Source organism: Bos grunniens, chromosome 17, assembly GCF_055505025.1.
Source record: "Bos grunniens cultivar Pamir isolate PY7600 chromosome 17, Bosgru_T2T1.0, whole genome shotgun sequence".
NCBI classification, from domain to species: Eukaryota; Metazoa; Chordata; class Mammalia; order Artiodactyla; family Bovidae; genus Bos; species Bos grunniens.
This window is the reverse complement of record NC_141181.1, coordinates 15,904,180-15,926,808: the sequence shown is the minus strand read 5'-3', so window position 1 is coordinate 15,926,808 and position 22,629 is coordinate 15,904,180. Positions and strand designations below refer to the sequence as shown.

Here is a 22,629-nt window from a genome sequence, read left to right as displayed (position 1 = left end):
AATGTTTAAAATAATGAAATCACAAGATCATATTTCCCTTTTAGAAATATTATTTCAAGCAAGGTGAGAATACCAAGTGAGATGAGAGCCAGTCTGGAAGATGGAGAGTGACTAAGAGATACGGCAGTAGAATATTTAAAAGATGTTGGTTCTACAGATTAGGACTATCCTAAACCACAAGCAATTATGGAAATTAATGACTTCCTGAGAAACAAGAAATGACAAAACTGATTTTTTTTGGAAGTGGAAGCAAAGGAAGAAGAGTAGTCCAGGATTTTTGCATTTCGAAGTTGAACATCTGGTGATGTCTTAATTAAGAAAAACAGTCCCTAAGAAAAGTTTGTGGATAAGAAGATGAGAGATAGCTGAATACATTGACTTTGAGGTATGTGGATGACACTATTAACATGGAGCTCTCTACTAAATGGTTATGAACACAAGTCTGAATCTGAAGACCCATGCCTGGGCTTAGCACAGAGATGGTGTATGAAGCCCAATGCCTAAGAATACGTGGGCACAGGGACCTTCTGTATAGCACAGGGAACTAATTCAATATCTTGTAATACTCTATAATAGAAAAGAATCTGAAAAAGGATGTGTGTGTGTGTGTACATTAAGTGAGGTAAAGTGAAGTGAAGTGAAAGTCGTGTCCAACTCTTTGTGACCCCAAAGACTATACAGTCCATGGAATTTTCCAGGCCAGAATACTGGAGTGGGTAGCATTTCCCTTCCCCAGGGGATCTTCCCAACCCAGTGATAGGACCCAGGTCTCCCATATTGGAGGCAGATTCTTTACCAGTTGAGCCACAAGGGAAGCTCAAGAATACTGGAGTGGGTAGCCTAGCCCTTCTCCAAGGGATCTTCCTGACCCAGGAATTGACCTGGGGTCTCCTGCATTACAGGCAGATTCTTTACCAACTGAGCTCTCAGGGATTTATGTATACACACATATATTTGTATAAGTGCATCACTTTGTTTTACATTCAAAACACTATAAATCAACAGTACTTGAATAAAAAAATTTAAAAGAACATGTGGGCAATTAGCATCATATGCACAGTGATATAACATCTTCTGGAGGGCATTATATAGCATCTCTAACACGTAACCACCACAACTAAGAAATTTCACTTCTAGGAATTTTATAAAAAAAGAAACAAACTTTCAGAAACATAAGATTAAGGGTGAACCTTGCAAAGATAGAGAATTATAACAAAAAAACAGAACAATTTAAATGACCACCAATATTATATTGGTCAGATAATTACGCTACATTTAATCAACAAAACCCTACTTAGCTTTTAAAAAAATAATGAGATCTACACGTATTGAAATGAAAGGTTGTCAGGACATTTTTGAGTGAGAGAAATACTTGTTTACATGTTTTATATTAATAATAACGAATATCTATTAAGCCCTCATTATGTGCCAGGTATCATTACAAATGCTTGGTGTATATGAAGACACCACATCTTTAGAACAACCCTATGAGGTATGCAGTATTATTTATATATTACAAATGAGGAAACTATAGTACAGAGTGGTGAGGTAATTTGACTAATATCACAGTGCCAGTAAGTGCCCAAGCCAGGATTCAAATCCACACAAGGAGCAGAGTCTATGAATTATCTGAGATGAAAGCTTCTGCCCTGCCCCAGAATGAAAACCAGAAAAATTAACCTGAGTTATAGGAAAGTCAAGAACATTACATTCTCATGACCTGAATTAGTAGATCAAGAATCATGATCACTGAAAACTCTGATATTTTTACCTAGAATAAAATGCACAGGTAAAAATACATGAAGCTGTTCAGATTGGTTTACTCAGGGGAAGGAAAATGGAAAAGGCAAACTTTTTAAAACCTTCTTCATTCTCTGAATTTGTGTGTGACAAGCAAATATTATTTTTGTATAATTAAAAAGAGAATGAAGCAGGAGAAAAAGGGCATTACAAATTCATTTCAGATCATATGTGCTGTGCTGAGTCGCTCAGTCGTGTCCGACTCTTTGCAACCTCATGGACTGTAGCCTGTCAGGTTCCTCTGTCCATGGGGATTCTCCAGGCAAGAACAGTGGAGTCAGTTGCCATGCCTTGTTCCAGGGGATGTTCCCGACCTGGGGACTGAACCCAGGTCTCCCACGTTGCAGGCCGATTCTTTACCGTCTGAGCCACCATGGCAAAAAGCCCTTTGTTCCCTTGTAGTACATTTAGTCCCGTGCTTTGCAAGTCATCATTTCGTTTGTAGTATATGGCCAAGCCTCAGCAGGGCTATTTAATTGTTTCATTCTTTCCTGACTTCACGCTATAGATGTGCAAGACCTAGAACCCACGTATATTTGAAGATCTGTTGTGTACAGGGGGTTGCATATAGGAAAGCATACGCTGATTGAGAAAAGCCAAATACACAGTTTTGGCAGATCTAGTGTTGTATTTGTCAAATATGAACAACCTTGAAAGCTGAGAGTGGTCAAGGAGAAACGGATTCACTGGAAGAAGTAAATAAACCTCCAAGGAATCAAGTTATAATAACACAAAAATTAAATTCCTATATCCTTGAAGATGATGTATTGTCAAGTACTGGACAGAGTTCAAATGAAAAAAAGGATGGATAAGGCTTTTATTCACACTTCTTATTTCTATAGGGGCTGTATGATTTTATTATACTTTAAAATTTTATTTATTTTTTTGATGCTATAAAGTGTTTTTTCCAAAAGGGAAAAATGTATTTAAAAGTGAACAGGAGATGAATTTTAGCTGTAACCTGTAAGACTGATCTTAGTAAATGGAATACCTTTATTGTATTGGGCATGACTTCCAAAATCCAAAAACACATAAGGATTATTAAATTAAGAAGACTCAATTAATATACTTTGAAGAATTAGTCATTTTAAGCCATTTTTAACTTTTCAATTTATAATAGAAAAGACACAAAGATATAGATTACATATAAAAAAATAAATTGGATGAGACTGTACCAATATGCTCCCAATAACTATCCTGTTGAGGACAAAGATTATGGTGATTTTAACTTCCTTCTTTTGACTTTTCTACATTTGCCAATAAACATATTTTATAAATTGGAAAATTGTCAATAGCAAGCAATATATTAAAAATATATATCACTAAAATATCAAAACATTTCCATTTAAAAGATAATGACATGATATATGGATTTATACAGAGTTATGAGATGAGTCTTTAAACTACTCAGCCAGAGAGTAACAAGATGAACTTCTGAAAGAAATCCAGAGACTAACGTAGAGATAGAGAAAGAGCTCCAAGAAGGGGAGAAAATTGGCTCTCAAAATTAAACATGAATGCAGTCTTTCTGCTTTCAATGAATACATTTGAATCAGTCATTCCCTTTCATAAAAAGAAATAAGAATATTGTTTCAAGCATGAAAGTAAAGATTTTGAAAATAAGTATCCTTGTAACTTCTGCCTAGTCTGTTCATATGTTACTGGAGAAAGTACATAAAAAGAAGACCTGAAAAACCCTGACTCCTTTGCTTAGATACCTCAGCTTTACACCACTAATGAAAAATGTTAATTTAGGTTTTGACTCCTATTAAGCAGCGGTTAGCAATTCTGTCCTGAAGAATACATTTCAAACCTAGTGGTATGATTTTGTTCAATTCTCCCATTTCTGGTTTACTGGATGTTCTTTACACTCTAGGCTACAAAGAACTTCTTTCCTTAATGTGATATTTCTCCTTTTAACCCAAGAAACCTCCAATTTATAATAGAGAACTAGGAAATTCTACTGATTTCTCTTCCAATAATAAGGAAAAGTGATCTCATAAAAGGTAAGGCTGGTTTGTTTAACTATTCATATTGTTTTACTTTCCTTCAGAAAATTCCTCCAAATTCTGGTATAGACTCAAGGGTTATAGGCTCAAAAACAGGCTATAACATTTCTATCGGTAAAATTTTACTTTGCTTTCCTTTTGACTTTTCCTAATAATTTCTTTCTCTCTTCTATTAGAAACTGTGGGCCTGTCAATGTTGATAATTAACATTATCAACAGACTGAGGGAGCGCATTGAGGGGGTGAGGGTAGTGGAGGGAAAGACCTGGTAGATACTCAAGGCAGGCATTAGACACTAAGATCTCTTGCAGGGAGTTAGCTGTGTGTTTGTCCTTAATGAACAGGTAGACCACAGGGAATTAATATTCTTGAGAAGTGAACACTGCCTGTCATTGGCTTTTCTTCTTCTTTACAAAGGCTCTTGGTTTTCATGAGGTGCCTTTTTATCTTAATGAAAGGGCTATGCCTTTAGGTCATGGTCCTACTCAGTGAAAGTTCTGGCTGAATCTGAGGTTCCAGCTGAATTTAGAAACAATCAAAGCAGGCAAAATATGTGTTGTCATGGTAATTTTCCCTTTCTTTTAAGTAATACTGGAACTAAAGAATTGATTCATATTTTGAGAGAGGAATCTATAAGCTTCTAAATAGAATCTAGGTAAGTCACGGAATCTAAGAACATGTAAGTGTTTGATGAACAAATGAATACATGGGTTACAAACATTGCGATTTTGGTCTTTTAAGGTAATATATGTATACACACACATGCATATACATATATTATCTAATACATATACATGTGTACATATATGTATATACATATATTACTAAAAAGACCAAAATTAAGATTTTTGCAAAAAGACTATAAATTTATACACACCTATATGTACATAACTCTGTTGTACACCTGAAGCTACACAACATTGTAAGTACACTATATTTTAATAAGATTTTTTAATGGTTAAATGTAAATTTTATATGATATTTTATTACAACAAAAACCTTAAAAAACAAACAAACCCACCAAAATATAATATATGACTAATTAGCATTTTGTTTCTTAAAAAGTCTTATCTCTAAAGCATGAAAAGCTCTATAATATGCTTGGTTTTATTCATTCATGTTATTCAGGCCCAAGCTTTCCCAGATCAAAATTCTTACTGCTTTATCCCCATCTTTGGTTCCATTTTGTAACAATTTAATGAGTGAGGGATTCTTTAAAGAAAAATTTCCATGTAAGAAGATGTAAGGCTTTTTTTCTGTATTGCAACAAATATTCCTTTGCACAGATTTTCTTTCCTCCTTACAGACACTAATTGAGGTTCGATACATTTTTCAAATTTAACTCACCTGTGCCGCTATTCCTGTTTCTAGCCTCCACACCATTCTGTCTTCTCCCAGCATTATTCACTTACATCTGCATCAATGGTTCTCAATCCTAGACAAACATCAGTCTCACCTAGGAAGCTTTTAAAACTTAACAATGCCTGGGCTCCATTCCCAGGACTGACTTAATATGTCTAGGTTAATATCCCAGCACAGACAGAATATTTTAAAGCTCCAAAGGTGATTCTAATTTCAGCCAAGGTTGAGCACCCCCACTCTATATAATACTGACCTTACTGCAGTATGATTATTTGTTAAACTTTATCTCCCACTGAGGTTTTTGGCACTTTAAATCAGACTTGGGTGAATTGCAATGCTTGTTGAGTTTGATCTATGCAATCTACTCTGTGGAACACTCCAGAAGATCTAAAATTCAAGAAGACGTCATCTCTTAGTTAAGGAAATCACAAACTGTTATAAAAGTACTGGACTAGAACACACCTAGCACACCATAACTGTGACCTACGAAACTTTATGTGAAGTAAAAATAAAACGTTAGGATAAAGAATCAGATCATCTTGAGAAATCAGGAAGACCTGATGGAGAAAGAGGAGTCTTAGGATGGACCATGTGTAGAATTTTAAATAGGATTATGTTTATGATTTTTACAGAGAGAAATGAAAAACAGTGGGGAGATAAAAAAACAGTAATTTTTTGTAAACAGCAACAGAGTAAGGAAAGGGGAAGAGGTGGAAAAGTGAAATCCATTAAGAAAATAGTTTCTGTACCATAAAGAAACAACTTCAAGAGAAGGAGGAAATGAATGTAGAAAGTCAGTGGGGTGAAATCATGGGGGTTTTGAATGTTCAGTGAATGAGCATGGATTCCTTGATGGTTTCTGAACAGGGACTAATGTACTGAGACATTTGTGCTTTTCAAAAAAAAAAAAATCAATCTTCCTAATTAATTATCTTGTAGTCTTGAAAATGCTTTTTATGTGATCTGAATTACATTATATGAATACTATAAGCAAGGCTTTCTTATGTTAAAATGCTTTTCATTATGTGGTCAATGTATTCATCAAAAAATAGATCACGAAGGAACAGACACATAAATTACATCTGTTCCTGGACGATTGTATTTCACTGGCTTAGCTGAGAAGAAAATAAATGAAGGGGAAGTTGTAACAATGGCTGTGGTGGCTCTCCTAAAAACATCTAAAAGATGCAGCTATCTTTTTTTGGGCGGGGGAGGGGTTATCAAAAGACAGAAAAGGTGAAAAAAAGTTCTTTCACTTAATGCTATTTTCTGTCCGGCCAAATGTAAATAAGGTCTCATATCATATAGTCATATTTATTTCTATATTACTGTTTGTGGCTGAAAAATGCAATATTTGTTGCTGAAAAGGCCTGCAGAAAATGATTTGATTAGTGTGATATCACTTTAGGCTTGACATGTTTGCTCAGGTTATTGGTCAACTTGATGAAGAGGCTGATACTATACTCATCTGGGTATTGCCTCAACAAGCTGTATTTGTCCCATTCCACTACCCTATAGAGAGTATTTTTAAGATCTAGGCTAAGCTATTGTTTTAATTTTACAAATGGCATTTCATCAATAAAGTCATCAATAAAGCAATGGGATAAATAGCACATATGAAAAACCTAAAACAAATCAACATTTACAACCATTGGACTCACTTTTTTATTTTAAATTTGATCTTAGAGCTCTGTGTATCTGTGTTTGTGAATGTGTGTATGTGTTTATATATACATAAACATCCCCAAAAGAAGTGAAGAACACTGGAGAATTCAGATACTCATGCAGATATTTAAGGCTCAAAATATCAGAGTTTAAATTTATAACTTAACATTTGTCTTTGCCCATAGCATATAGTGATATTTTATGAAATTATATGGTTAGATTCCATGTTTCGCATACACGTGCTTCATGTACTCAAGTACATTCTATGTACCCTGTGGGCATTTTCAATCTTCTAATTGTATTATGCCCTTTGAAATTTGATTGCAAAAAACAGTGAATTCTCAAGATAGAGGCTTCTAGTTCCAGACAAGATGGAATAAACACAATCTATTTTACTATTCCCTCTAATCCTCAAAAACAGAACAAAACAAACTACTCTGTACAAAATATATAACTCATTTATCAGAAGACACCAAGAGGTGGAGAAAAGAAAACAGATTGGCTAGGAGCCTCAGGACTTAAGGAATGGCATCATAATTATTTCCACCTTTGTTTTTTTGTCCTTCTTTGCCTCCTAAACATTTCACTTTGGGTACAAGGGAAGCCCTCAGTGAAGCAAAAGGTCAAATAAATAGCACCCAAGAAAAGTCAAAGGACTAATAAAAGGGTAGCCCAAGAGAACAGTAAGCTTTTAACCATACATGCCTGAGGGTGAGTATCACAAACGTAATAGTACCGCTCCACTCAAAGGATGATGCATTAAGGGGATAGTGGGAAATATCCCTGCCCAGTAAAGCCCTCAGGCATAGACCTGTATTCCACTCTTCTCATTTCAGTAAAGGGATGGCATCCCCTTCCCCATGGGGTCTGTCACTGAACTGACATCCAACCTCCATGCATTACATAAGAGGTGACCCTCCTCCCGGAGCCCCTAGCTGGAACTCTGATGTCCACTCCCTGTTCCAACAGTAATGCAACGGAACCACTTTCTGCAGCAGAAGGGTTTGGGGGAAGAGTGTGACTATTTGGGGATAACACTAGGGAGTCTCTATGTGATAATGGGGCAGTTATTTATGATGACTATGGTGATGGTTAGTCCAATTTACATCTGTGATACAACCTCACAGAACTATATTCCCTACCCACCGAAAAACTAAAACCAAAATAAAAAACAAAAACTGGAAAAATCTTAATAAGAATACTAGCTGATTTAATAGTATTGTACCAGTAGAAAGAGAAAGACATATATATTAATATGTATACACACACACACGCATATATATATACATACACACACACACACACATATATATACACACACATTGCTAGTTTGTACATTTATATAACAGTACACGAGTTATACAATTCTAACTTATTTTAAATGCTTTCTTCCTGAACATCTGGACAGTGAATAACAAATATGTTATATGATAAAGCTTTTTAAAAATGGTTTTAGTTTTGCCACTCAGATTAGTTAATACTATTACTAAACCAATTATGACTAAAGAATAACTATTTCCCCCTAACTTTCAAAATTGGATTTTTTTTTTGGCTGGCTGTGCACCTTGTGAGATCTTTGTTTCATGGCCAAGGATTGAACATGTGCCCACTCCCCCCACCCCGTGGTGGAAGCTCAGAGTCCTAATGGCTGGACCACTAGGAATTCCCAAAAAAAGCTCTTAATTCAGGAAGAGCAACTACTTGAACAGGAAAAGAAAGTTACCCTTCACACTTGGATAACACTCTTTAAAATTTACATGAGTATGGTCATAACCAGAGGATATAACAGGGTAAACTTGGTTGGTACATGTGGGGATAAACTACAGTACTAATGCAATATTTTAAAGTAGCTAAGAACAAAACAGAAGGTTGAGAAAGTAAATTAAAATTATAAATAACAGTGACAATACTTTGGTTTCTGTGTCTCCTTTTCCGTAAGGAATAGAAAGTTTTCTCTTTTAACTTCATCACTTAAGTAATAGAGTTCTGTATGGATGGCTCTTTTTTTAATGGAATAATTAAATAATAGGGCAGTCAAATGCCTTGCCTCAGGCCCCAGTGGAAATCACTAGTAGGGTTAGAGTCATAAATTAGGACTCATGCTCTCCATTAAGTGTCTTTGCCTTCACAGAAAATTAGACTTTGCTTTCAGCTAAATATGTCTGAACATCATTCCATTGAGCTACAATAATTGATACTAGAATACTATTTATTAGTAGGATGGCTTCCAGAAAAATTTTCTGCTAGCACAGTTCTACTCTATTAAGTAATATGCTTAGTCATCTCACCCATTTCATTTATTCTAATTTCTGTTCAAGTTTTTTGTTTTTGAAATTCAACAACTCTAAGTTCCTGAATGGCATGGTTGGAGATGTCAAGAACTATTCATTGTGATGGATCAAGCTTATTTATCCTAACTTGGTATACAAAAACCCTTCCCTAGAGGGAAGATAACATGAATGCATTCTGTTGTCACTTACTTTCTTCTTTCCGCTTCAAATCTATGCAGGAGTTTCCGAAGACCACCATTCTTAAACCCCTGAAAATGGGCAGCTGGGGCTCCCACGGTGATGACGTCGTAGAGAGCATCTGTAACAAGAATGGACAAGGAGATGAACACTTTGCAAACATTTATCTCCAGCATGCTGTTTGCATTGAAGCATTCACACTGTGGGAAGTGTGAGGAATTATTCTGTTTAATTTTGCAGGAATAACAATGAACTCACATCTCAAGGGGGCAAGACGAGCTAATCAATCTTTCTAAAAGCCACCTGTGCACCTAAACAAGTTATAATATCTGCTTGATTTATGACTACATCTTAATTATATACTACTGTGTAGAACAGTATGTTCTCTCATTCTTCTATATACTTACTGAGATAACACATTAATTGGTCTTTTGTGTATTTTACTTCATTGTGTTTTGCATCATTTAATTTGCAATCATATTGAAATTCAACAATAATGAACAATCTTTCAACCAAAAGTTGCAGAGAAAAGAACCAAAATATTACGGTACTTTGACTCAAGGACAAAACAGTACTAGTGCCTTCACAAAAATCTATACACCACAGTTTTTTGCCTATGTACACACTACATCACACAATTTTGAATGCGTGCAATTGAATTTTGCAATTTCCTTAGGTGGCATAGAAAGAATACACAAATTGTCTTGATCTATTTTCCAGTGAGATACTTTTTTAAAAAAATAATAAAAAACCCATACATTTAAATTGAAACTCAATCCTTTGATCTCGAAAGCCATCAAGTTTGATACATATTAAGTTTACCACTTCAAAACATGCCATCATCTTACATTCTAATGAAAAGGATCCCTATAAGAAGAAAGACGAAGTGAATGCCCTCTTGTTAAACCACATTTTATTTGAGAAATCTAATTTCATAGTAGATCCTTTTCAAATTGATTTTGATATTGACACCTTGGTTGTTTTTCCAATCTCATTTACAAGGAAAACATAAATTATTTTATTAGCTTCGGGTAAATACCATGACTTTTTCATAGTGGTTCAGGCCAAATACACCTGAAACAGTAATTTTTTTAAATAAAATAGATCCTCAAGTGAAAACACTTCAGCTGCATTCAGAGAACTCAAGGTCACAAAAAATCCCCAGAAGTACAACCCAACCTAAACAGCCATTAAGGCAGATACTGAACAGTCATTTAATGGACTGCTGGAGTTCTGAGCTTGTCTTCTTTTAAAAAGTCACTGATCAACTAAAAGTCCTACTAAGTCACTTCAGTCGTGTCCAACTCTGTGAGACTCTATGTACTGCAGCCCACCAAGCTCCTCTGTCCATGGGATACTCCAGGCAAGAATACTGGAGTGGGTTGCCATGCCCTCCTCCAGGGATCAAACCCACATCTCTTACGTCTCCTACATTGGCAGGTGAGCTCCTCACCATGAGCACCACACGTAGGAAGCCATCTTTTCTTAAACTAGCAACATATTAGCTTTGTGTGAAATTTAAGATTTCTTAGTCCAGAGGATTTTAACCTAAGATCTAAGAAAAGGGTTCTAAGGTGTCCACGAACAGACATTAATTGTCTTAGTGACTCCGTTCTCCTTCATGGAAGTGGGGATCACAGTTTTCTCAAGCGATTATGGGATCACTTGAAGCCGCCAACACTAAATTCCAGTCCACTTTCACTTATCTGATGAGAAACTTGAGGACCTTGAGTAGTTGTTTGCTTCCTCTAAAGTCTTAAGGACCTTATACTCAGGGATTTCTGACTTCTAACCCAGGAATGGAGAGTGAGCAGTTTAAGTTACTGACTGGACTCTCAGTCCGTGGCTCCATATAACAGCTCTGCAAGGTATAAGTTGTGCAACACCGGGAAAAGTATACAATCTCTCTAACCATGGTTCTTCTGCTAGAAAATGGAGTGGGAAGTAGTTACAAGAAGTTAGCATTCAATAAGTACTATCTATGATTATTTTCCCTATAGAAAGAAATCCTATCAATTAAGCATAGAAGGCTGATATTTTAACTTTTGCTATTCCTCTAAAAAAAAATAAAAATTTTAGTTTGAAAAGGAAAGTAATAGTGAGTCTCAGTCTTCTGAATCAGATCAGTTTGTGCATTAATTTAAACTACCTGTGGGTGGCGGGGGGTGGGGGGCATGATGTTGCGAAGAATTACACTAAATTTCTGCCAAAACCTAGGTGATCAGCAATAGCAACAATATACCAAAATGGCTAAAAACTCTACATGTCCAATCAAGCACAAATTAAACACATTCCAAACTCAATTTTCCAAAAGAGACGTCTATGATTTTTATTAGATCCAAGAAAACTTGTGGCCTCTCTAACACCACCCAACAAGAAGAGGAAGGATGAGGAAAGTCGATATCTGAGAGAAGAGAGCAGTTTTTGTTTTGTTTTAAGAGAGAAGTTTTAATTGATGGAGATTAACCTGTAGAAAATTCTTAAAGAGATGGGAGTACCAGACCACCTTAACTGCCTCCTGCAAAACCAAGCAACAGTCAGAACCAGACATGGAACAACAGACTGGTTCCAAATTGGGAAAGGAGTATGTCAAGGCTGTATATTATATTGTCACCCAGGTTATTTAACTTATATGCAGAGTACATTATGCAAAATACTGGGCTGGATGAAACACAAGCTGGAATCAAGATTACAGGGAGAAATATAAGTAACCTCAGATACGCAGATGATACCAACCTTATGGCAGAAAGTGAAGAGGAACTAAAGAGCCTCTTGATGAAGGTGAAAGAGAGTGAAAAAGCTGACTTAAAACTCAACATTCAAAAAAATTAAATCATGGCATCTGGTCCCATCACTTCATGGCAAATAGATGATGAAACAATGGAAACAGTGACAGACTATATTTTCTTGAGTTCCAAAATCACTGCAGATTGTGACTGCAGCCATGAAATTAAAAGGCACTTTTTCCTTGGAAGAAAAGTTATGACAAGCCTAGACAGCATATTAAAAATCAGAGACATTACTTTGCTGACAAAGGTCTGTCTCATAAAGTGAAAGTGAAGTCACTTAGTTGTGTCCGACTCTTTGCTACCCCATGGACTGTAGCCTACCAGGCTCCTCCACCCATGGGATTTTCCAGGCAAGAATACTGGAGTGGGTTGCCATTTCCTTCTCCAGATCTTCCCGATCCAGGGATTGAACCTGGGTCTCCCACATTGTAGGCAGACACTTTACCATCTGAGCCACCAGGAAAGTAAAATTAAAAGCTCTGTCTAGTAAAAGTTATGGTGTCTCCAGTAGTCATGTACAGATCTGAGTGTTGGACCATAAAGAAGGCTAAGCACCAAATAATTAATTCTTCTGAACTGTGGTGCTGGAGAAGACTCTTGAGAGTCCCATGGACTGCAAGGAGATCCAACCAGTCCATCCTAAAAGGAGATCAGTCCTGGGCGTTCATTGGAAGGACTGATGCTGAAGCTGAAGCTCCAGTCCTTTGGCCACCGGACACGAACAGCTGCCCCATTAGAAAAGACCCTGATGCTAGGAAAGATTTGAAGGCAGGAGAGGGGACGACAGGGGACGAGGTGGTTGGATGGCATCACTGACTCAATGGACATGAATCTGAGCAAGCTCTGTGAAGGACAGGGAAGTCTGGTGTGCTGCAGTCCGTGGGTCAGACACAACTGAGCAACAACAACAACAAAACTGACTTACTTTTGCAAAATTTGCAAAACTATGTGTGACTGCAAACACGTTGCTAAGGCCCCTTTTAGGGTCTTTTAAAGAAGCCCATGCACATGAAAAGGCTTGAACCTAAGCTTTATTAGCTTCATGGAGAATCTGTCTCTTCAATTTATCCATAGTTTCAGGCATCCTCTGAAGCTACTTTCTAGGAACAGAAACTTTCTCTTCATTCATCCATCTCACTGAAATCTTGGGAATCCTAGTCACCTGTGTAGGAACTAAGAGACTTGGCAACAGTAGATAAAGGAAGAGAACCAAGTGACTCAAATACTCTCCAGTCCAAAAAGAGCCAATTATTTAACTTTAAATCTAAATGAAAAAACTAGCATTCTTTAAAATTCATCTATAGTTAACCTCCAAAGATATGAACAAGCTCTTTCATATCCAAAATTCTGACTTTTACTCTTTTCTATTCTATTTTCTATTTATGAACTCATCTCTTTTAGGGTTTTAACACTATATTTTTACAGAAGCCTATAAAATCTCCATCTCTGGCTAGATCTGACTTCTTGCACACTAAATTATCCCGTTTCTAACTTGTCTTATGAACATCTCCAAGTGTCAGCCAGCTATTAAGCTTAACTTGTTCTAGCTTAAAAAAAAAAAAAACTTTTAGAAAACATGTGTTTTACGTATTCATATTTTATAAAGATAAATTATTACAAAACATATTAGTGATAAACTGATACAGCCACTACGGAGAACAGTAGGGAGAGTCCTTTAAAAATTAAAAATAGAACTACTCTGTGATCCAGCAATTCCACTCCTGGGCATATACCCAGAGAAAACCATAATTTCCAAAGACACATGCACCCCAGTGTTCACTGCAGCACTGCTCACAACAGCTGTGAGAGGGAAGGAACCTCAACAGAGGAATGGATAAAGAAAATCTGGTACATACATACAAAGAAATATTACGCAGCCATAAGAGGAACAAAATTGGGTCATTTGAAGTGACACGGATGGCCCTAGAGAGTGTCATACAGAGTGAAGTTAAGTCAGAAAGAGAAAAACAAATATTGCATATTAATGCATAATATGTGGAATTGAGAAAAGTGGTATAGATGATCTTATTAGCAAACCAGAAATAGAGACACAGATGTAGAGAACAAATGTATAGACACAGGGGAAAGGGGAGGGTGGGATGAATTTTGAGATTGGAATTGATTTATATACAATATTGATAGTATGTATAGATACTGTAGTATAGATGACTAATAAGAACCTACTGTATAGCTCAGGGAACTCTACTCATTGCTCTGTGATAACCTAAACAGGAAGGAAATCCAAAGAAGAGGAGGTAACATATATTCACTTCATCATAGAAGCTAACACAACATTGTAAAGCAACTGTACTCCAATAAAATTTAATTTAAAAATAAAATTGAAAAATGTTATATATTCTAAAATGCTCACTGAAGTCAGTTACTCATTCTATTCAACAGCATATTTTAAATATATCCTAGGAGCAGTTTTATTCTTTTAAATTTAGTTAGAATTAGTTGCAGCAGATTGTTTTTCTCTAGGAGAAATCACATATACAAAAAAAGAATCAATCAAAACATAAAAATTCTAAAATAATCTGATCAGTGATATTTGCCTCATTTAAGATGTTCCTCATTTTATCCTCCTTATATTATCTTTTGTGATATGAATAACCCTTCACTTTCAGATTTTTGGTACTGAGACAATTATAAAAATATAGATGGGCATTTTATTTTATAGGAAAGTTAAGCATTTTATAGGAAAAAAGTTTCTATTATATAGGAAAAAAGTTAAACTTTTATAGGAAAGTTATTTTATATAAATGTTATAACATCTTATTCTCTTTTTAAAAAAATAATATGCATATTTTCTTTGATATTTTATATTTCAAAAATTCCTTGGCTTTAGGAAAATGCATCTCATGCACCATATGAGGATAGTGGAGTTCAAGTTGTTGAGTCTCCTGAAGCTAAAGATACTAGGTTGTTTGAAATCTAATAATAGGGCTGCCTTATAGCCTTTTAAAAGCCACTTATTAATAAAATGAGCTAATAAGTCTATTTTTTCCCAGAAGATCTCTTTCAAATTCCTACAACTATAAAAATAGTGCTGATATAAAAAATAGACCTGCTGATCTCATTTCAAGGAACAATTTAAACATAAACCTTGACTTTAAAATGGCCCACAAAATGAATTGGATATGAATCACAGGACAATAGGGAATTTTAAGGGAAATCTGTTCCAAAATAGTCCGAGCATGTTGGCATTACCATTAAATACATCTACAAGATAATTGTGCTTCATTGATAAGGTGATATACCCAGGCTCTTGAGATACAGAAATCAGGGAGCTCTTAATAGCTCCTCCTGCATAGAGATTAGAAGAGTAAGGGGCAGAAAAGTCAACTGACTCATTCATATTAAACAGTAAATCCAGGCCGATATTGCACCTGATTCCAACTGCAGCTTTACAGTATAATATAGTGGTTTCTTTCTTTTTTCCTTTCTTTCTCTTTTTCCTTCATTTCTTCCCTCCTTTCTTTCTTTTCTTCCTTTCTCCGTTTCTTTCCTACCTACTATATACTATTACGTATGTATAACATATAAAATAACTTAAACATAGAATATCACAAGAATCCATAATGTATAACATTCACAACTATTTTTCTATGAAAGGAAAATATACTGGAGAGGGAAACAGTCTTCTTCATTTCAGGGATTTGTGTTATTGTAGTCAAAGCTGCTAAGATCCCTAGAGTGGTGGCTATTCTATTTGCTGTATCTAAGCAATGGATAAGGATGAAAAATTAACTTAATGGGTTTGGGGCCACCTGAAGTTAAATGAAGGTTATTTCATTTGTCAGTATGAGACATGGCAACATTAGTTCTGCTCAGTTACTTGTTTCAGGAGCTAGACATTAGCCTTGTCTTTGGTGAATCTGCCTGCTACTGTTTGCAAAACTACCTCTCCAAAAATAGTAGATAGATTAATCAAATCTGGAGAGATGCAATTTACTAATGGTAAGAATGAGAATAGATATAGACTATATCCAAATAATTCCCCAGTGAAATACCAAGGCTTGGCTAATCTTACTTGCATCATTACCTTGCAAAATGTTCTCTGTAATTCAGCTAAACATTCAAATCAGTAACTATAGATCTTAAATGTATTTAACTATGATTCATTTAATCTGCTATTAAAAACATGCTACATAAATAGAAAATTTGATTGACTACCATTTATAACTTTTAAACATTATACTTTGCAAATAAAGACAATCAAAGCTCAGAAAGGTTATGATTTGGTTAAACTAGGAAAAGTAAGGGGTAGAGCCCCCAGAAGTCAGTCAAGTTTTTAATTTCTATGATAATATAAGTTGGTGACCTAGTCTATAAAGCACCCACTATAACTGAATTTCAATTCAAAATAATGTTTAAAATTACAAAAACATAAATATTTTAACACATACAAATTTTATATTTAATGTTATATGTAGGGCATGCATGTCACACACACACACATATATATATATACATATATACACACACACACACACATATATATGATATGTGAGTAGCCTTGGGGGAAAATTTATATGTAACAGAATTCACTACTTTCAAATTAATTTTTGGGTGTTACATCTCTAGTCCTTTTGCACATTTTTTCCTCAGGTGTTCAAAGGGAGAAATCAGTCTTTCTGAAAACATGTGAAAAACTCTCTAATTGATGAATTGTACCCTAGTTCTCTCGCCTGCCGATGCAAGAGACACAGGAGACTTGAGTCCAATCCCTGCATCAAGAAGATCCCCTGAAGGAGGAAATGGTAATCCACTCCAGTATTCCTGCCTGGAAAATTCCATGGGCAGAGGAGCCTGGTTAGCTACACTCCATAGGGTCCCAAAGAGTTGGACATGAGTTAGTGACTGAGCACGCACACCCTAGTTCTATAACTTCAAAATCTAGCTTTACTCTTTGTTTGGTATTTGTCATCATAAATTAAGAGATTCTTTTATATATCTTATTATGGGTTGAATTGTGCCCACCCTCCTCTCAAAAAGGTATTTTAGAATATGACCTTAATTGGAAACAAGGTTTTCACAGATGCAATCAAGTTGAAATAAGGTCATTAGAGCAGGTCCTAATCCAACAGGACCTAATCCAGTATGTCCTTTAAAGGGGACATTTGGACATTGAAGCAGACACAGAAGATGATATAAAGGACATAAAGGGGAACGACAGGCAAAGACTGAGGATCAGGTGATATATCAAAAAGAAAACTAAAGAAAGCTAAAGATTAAGCCAAGATTAAGTTTCAGAGGAATCACGGCTCTGCTAACACCTTGATTTTGAACTCCCAGCCTCCAGACTGTGAGTCGTTACATTTCTGTTGTTTATGACTCCCGCTTGGTGGTACTTGTTAGGACAGCTGATACATATCTCACTAAACTAATCAGAAGAAATTTAGTTTGCTTTTTCAAATGTCTTTTTGTTAGTTGCCAGTTCCTTTTACACTGCAGAAACAATGATTAAATAATTAAATGCCTTGTATCATACCAGTTCACTCTAGTCTATCTTCAGATATTAACCTGGGAAAAAACAGCATGATGTAAATGGTTCTTTTGTTTTTAAGAAGTAAGTGGAATGTAAAAGGCTGCTTAGCTAATAATTTCTCTTTGTTTTCCTCCTTAGTATTTTAAGGATCATCACCAAATATTTGAACAGATATTTAAGTATAAATTCATATCAATTTGTCTCCAGCAGACTATCTGGTTTAATGATACTGCTGTCCATCCATAGCTGTAACTCAAGTTATCATTTTCTCTCTTCTTTTTATTCCATCTGTCATGGAATTTGCAAGTGATGATTTTTCCAAAATGCCTCTCTAAATCATCATTTATCTAAATCTGGCTACTTTTTTAGTTGAAGATTTCAGTGTGTCTTCAGTTCAGTCGCTCAGTAGTGTCCGACTCTTTGTGACCCCATAAACCGAAGTATGCCAGGCCTCCCTGTCCATTATCAACTCCCGGAGTTTACCCAAACTCATGTGCATCGAGTTGGTGATGCCATCCAGCCATCTCATCCTCTGTTGTCCCCTTCTCCTCCTGCCCCCAATCCCTCCCAGCATCAGGGTCTTTTCCAATGAGTCAACTCTTCCCATGAGGTGGCTTGCTGCTGCTGCTGCTGCTGCTAAGTCCCTGCGACCCCAAGGACTGTAGCCCACCAGGCTCCTCCATCCATGGGATTTTCCCGGCAAGAGTACTGGAGTGGGGTGCCATTGCCTTCTCCGATGAGGTGGCTTAATAGGCTCTAAACTGATCACTTTCCTCCAATTTTAACCGTCATGAAAAAACTACAATCTGCTTTGTTCCAGTGATGGCAACTATCGCATGTATCACAAAAACTATTATTGTTGATTCTATATGTTTTACATGTTCTAGCTCACTTAATCAGGACAGGAACAACACTGCTTAGAAAGATTAAATAACAGGCTTAAGGTCAAACATAGAGTGGTAAAGCTGAAATTCTGTTTTACTCCAAAATATATAAACTTGCTACTATATCATAAAAGTCTCTTCATATTGGCTATTAGAAAAAAAAATTATGTTGGTTGCCAGATAGATTTTGAATGTCCTAGCTTCTTTATGACTTTGTTTTTGATGATTTTTAAAAACCATTAGTTGTTATGTTCAAATTATTAATAGACACAAGTAATCAAGGAAGAGTATCCAAATGCCTTAGGGCCAATCCATCTTGCTTTTAATTCAGTGCTTTCATTTGACATAACTTTTGGTGAACAGGATGCATGTTATAATGTCAGTTACTTGATAAGGTATATGATAATGAAATTATAATTGAATATAAATAATCAATATAATTATAATATATTTATAATACAACAATGGGCTTCCCTGGTGACTCAGCTGGTAAAGAATCTGCCTGCAATGAGGGAGACCTGGGTTCGATCCCTGGGTTGGGAAGATCCCCTGGAGAAGGGAACAGCTACCCATTCCAGTATCCTGGCCTGGAGAATCCCATGGACTGTATAGTCCAGGGAGTCGCAAAGAGTTGGACATGACTGAACAACTTCTACTCACATCAATAATACAATCATATGTCACAATGATTTTAATTACATTTGAACTTGTATGTTAGCTGGTTGTGCACAGACAATCAGTATGCACAAACTTATACAAATTTTTTTGATTACAAAACTTCAGGTAATTTTAAAGCCGACAGATTTTATTTTAACTTTTAAAAAAGCCTAACCTCTCTATTTTTAACTGTGGTGTTGGAGAAGACTCTTGTTGGAGCCTCTTGGACTGCAAGGAGATCCAACCAGTCCATCTCAAAGGAAATCAGTCCTGAATCTTTATTGGAAGGACTGAGACTGAAGGTGAAACTCCAATACTTTGGCCACCTGATGCGAAGAACTGACTCATTTGAAAAGACCCTGATTCTGGGAAAGATTGAAGGCAGGAGGAGAAGGGGATGACAGAGGATGAGATGGTTAGATGGCACCACCGACTCGATGGACATGAGTTTGAGGAAGCTCCGGGAGCTGGTAATGGACAGGGAAGCCTGGTGTGCCGCAGTCCATGGGGTCACAAAAAGTCAGACATGACTGAGCGACTGAACTGAATGAACCTCTATTGTGACAATGGCTGCAAAACTGTGTGTTAGAATGCTTCTTTAGCTGCATCTGTGAATGACCATGTGCATGTTTGTATGGATATGCTGACAGACTTAGCATGAAAGATTGACAATCTAAAGGAATGTTTGGCTATCTGGGAAGGTGAGTAGGATGACCATAGAATTTATTAGTCACACAGAGAGAGCTTTGAGAGGTAATGGATGGGGATGGCATCATTAACAAGCTGCTGGACAAACATCATAATATGGTCTTTTTGCTGATAAATAGTGGCAGATGGCTCCCCCAAATATTCACAAAAAAATGATATAGCAGTAAGTTAAAGAAAAAGGGAAATGAGAAGAAAACTTAAAATATATGTTATACTGAGAAATGGCAAGGAATTATGTAGCAGCAACATCTTTTTTTAATTTAATTTAATTTTATTTAACTTTACAATATTGTATTGGTTTTGCCATATATCAAAATGAATCTGCCACAGGTATACATGTATTCCCCATCCTAAACCCTCCTCCCTCCTCCCTCCCCATACCATCCTTCTGGGTCATCCCAGTGCACCAGTCCCAAGCATCCAGTATCGTGCATCGAACCTAGACTGGCGACTCGTTTCATATATGATATTATACATATTTCATTGCCATTCTCCCAAATCATCCCACCCTCTCCCTCTCCCACAGAGTCCAAAAGACTGTTCTATACATCAGTGTCTCTTTTGCTGTCTCGTACACAGGGTTATTGTTATCATCTTTCTAAATTCCATATATATGTGTTAGTATACTGTATTGGTGTTTTTCCTTCTGGCTTACTTCACTCTGTATAATAGGCTCCAGTTTCATCCACCTCATCAGAACTGATTCAAATGTATTCTTTTTAATGGCTGAGTAATACTCCATTGTGTATATGTACCACAGCTTTCTTATCCATTCATCTGCTGATGGACATCTAGGTTGCTTCCATGTCCTGGCTATTACAAACAGTGTATGTAATATAACAGTGTATTTAATAATATTATAAACAGTATTATAAGCAGCAACATCTTATCATTCACTCTAGAGCTATTTAAGTATGTTATGAAAATTTATATGTATTTTCTTGAAAATGTATCTCAAAAGTGAGTACATCAAAATAGTCTACCACTTTCTGATAAACCCACTTCCCCAGAGAAGGGGGTGACCCTGTTGATAGTCACCACTAGGTCAGAGAGGCAGTCCGTCAGTCCACTTTTGGACTTTGGTTTCTCAGGGTAGATACAAAATGAACCAGTCTTGTTTTGCCTTTTTTTCTAATTCAAATAGTAGCACAATGGGTAGCTATTAGGAATCGCTGAAAATACCTAAGGAAGCTATTACTTATTTTGTATAGTTACTGGCAACTCAGTTCAGACACCGTATTTACAAACACAGCAATGAAAATCTAATGGTTTCTTTCAGTGTTTAAGGTCATTATCAGCTTCAACTGCTTCATCTTCATCCTTGTATAACTGCCAGAATTTTAAATTCTTCCAATAGTCAAGCCATTTAAAGAAGTACACACCAACATGATTTGTCCATTTGAAAAATAATACTATATCCCTACCTTTCAGGTGAGGGCTGTGTACGTGCATTCTTTGCAAATGTAGATTTATTGGAACAAATTCTAATGTTTTTTCTCCTTTGCTGCTGCTTGATTTGAAAGAGGACCCTAGGTGGAAAAAATCGAACATCATTAGTAAATAAGTACATGCATGTGTGTGTGTGTGCACAAACAGGTGTTGAAAAGTTCATCTGATGTAAAAGTTCAGATGAAAAATATTTTCTGCATGAGCTGATTTTTTTCCCTCAGAAATTTAATTTTAAAAATTCTGTTACCCCTAGAATGATGCCATGAGGGAAAATAGTGTAATTTTTTCTTCTTTGCTTTTCATGCCAAGATGGTAGACTTGAAAATAAAAAAATTTGGCTTTTCTACATTCATAATAATACTTATGATTGCTTTCACGTAACATACATGAAATTCATTTAACTTTGAATATGTGAAGTCGTTGATTTCACACCTGTTTCCTTGCTGAGTTCTGTCAGAATGTCTTGGTACATATTCACCATTTGATCACAGTGAGTAAGGACGTTTTTTCGTAGATTGTCCCAGTGTGGAGAAAGCTCACCAAGTTCTTTTAGCTCCTGGTTTCTGTTAAGTATGGAAAAGAAGAGAAAATAGTGATTTTTATCTTAAATCCATACATACAAAATGCTTTATCAGGGTTGCCAAACTAATTGACTGACCATCCCTTTCAGGAAAACTTTGTGCTTATTAGGAAAAAAATCATTTTAACACAAAGGAAGATTTGAATCGTTTAGCCCACATAAAAATTAAAAGTTCTGTATGCTCAGTCACTTCAGTCATTTCTGACTCTTTGTGACCCTATGGACCATAGCCCACCAGGCTCCTCTGTCCATTGGATTTTCCAGGCAAGAAGAATTGATGCTTTGAACTGTGGTGTTGGAGAAGACTCTTGAGAGTCCCTTGGATTGCAAGGAGATCCAACCAGTTCATCCCAAAGGAGATCAGTCCTGGATGTTCATTGGAAGAACTGATGCTGAAGGTGAAACTCCAATACTTTGGCCACCTCATGTGAAGAGTTGGCTCATTGGAAAAGACCCTGATGCTGGGAGGGATTAGGGGCAGGAGGAGAAGGGGACAACAGAGGATGAGATGGCTGGATGGCATCACCGACTCGATGGACATGAGTTTGGGTAAACTCCAGGAGTTGGTGATGGACAGGGAGGCCTGGCGTGCTGCAATTCATGAGGTCGCAGAGTTGGACACGACTGAGTGACTGAACTGAACTGAACTGATACTGGAGTGGGTTGTCATGTCCTCCTCCAGGGGATCTTCCTGACCTGGGGATTGAACCCGTGTCTCCTACGTTGCAGGTGGGTTCTTTACCACTGAGTCACCAGGGAAGCCCACGG

The 22,629-nt window shown here is 36.4% G+C and overlaps 1 protein-coding gene across 9 annotated transcripts in view; it reads right to left on the bottom strand.

Annotated features, from left to right (window-relative positions):
* Positions 1–22,629, bottom strand: part of INPP4B (inositol polyphosphate-4-phosphatase type II B) — an 853,196-nt gene that overhangs the window by 168,177 nt on the left and 662,390 nt on the right. For all 9 annotated transcript variants that reach the window (XM_086346584.1, XM_086346591.1, XM_086346583.1 and 6 more), the window contains 3 exons: positions 21,714–21,844; positions 21,257–21,361; positions 9,316–9,424 (listed from right to left, as the gene is read on the bottom strand). In XM_086346584.1, coding sequence (XP_086202710.1) covers positions 9,316–9,424; positions 21,257–21,361; positions 21,714–21,844 — 345 coding nt within the window. The remainder of the gene's footprint in view (positions 1–9,315; positions 9,425–21,256; positions 21,362–21,713; positions 21,845–22,629) is intronic.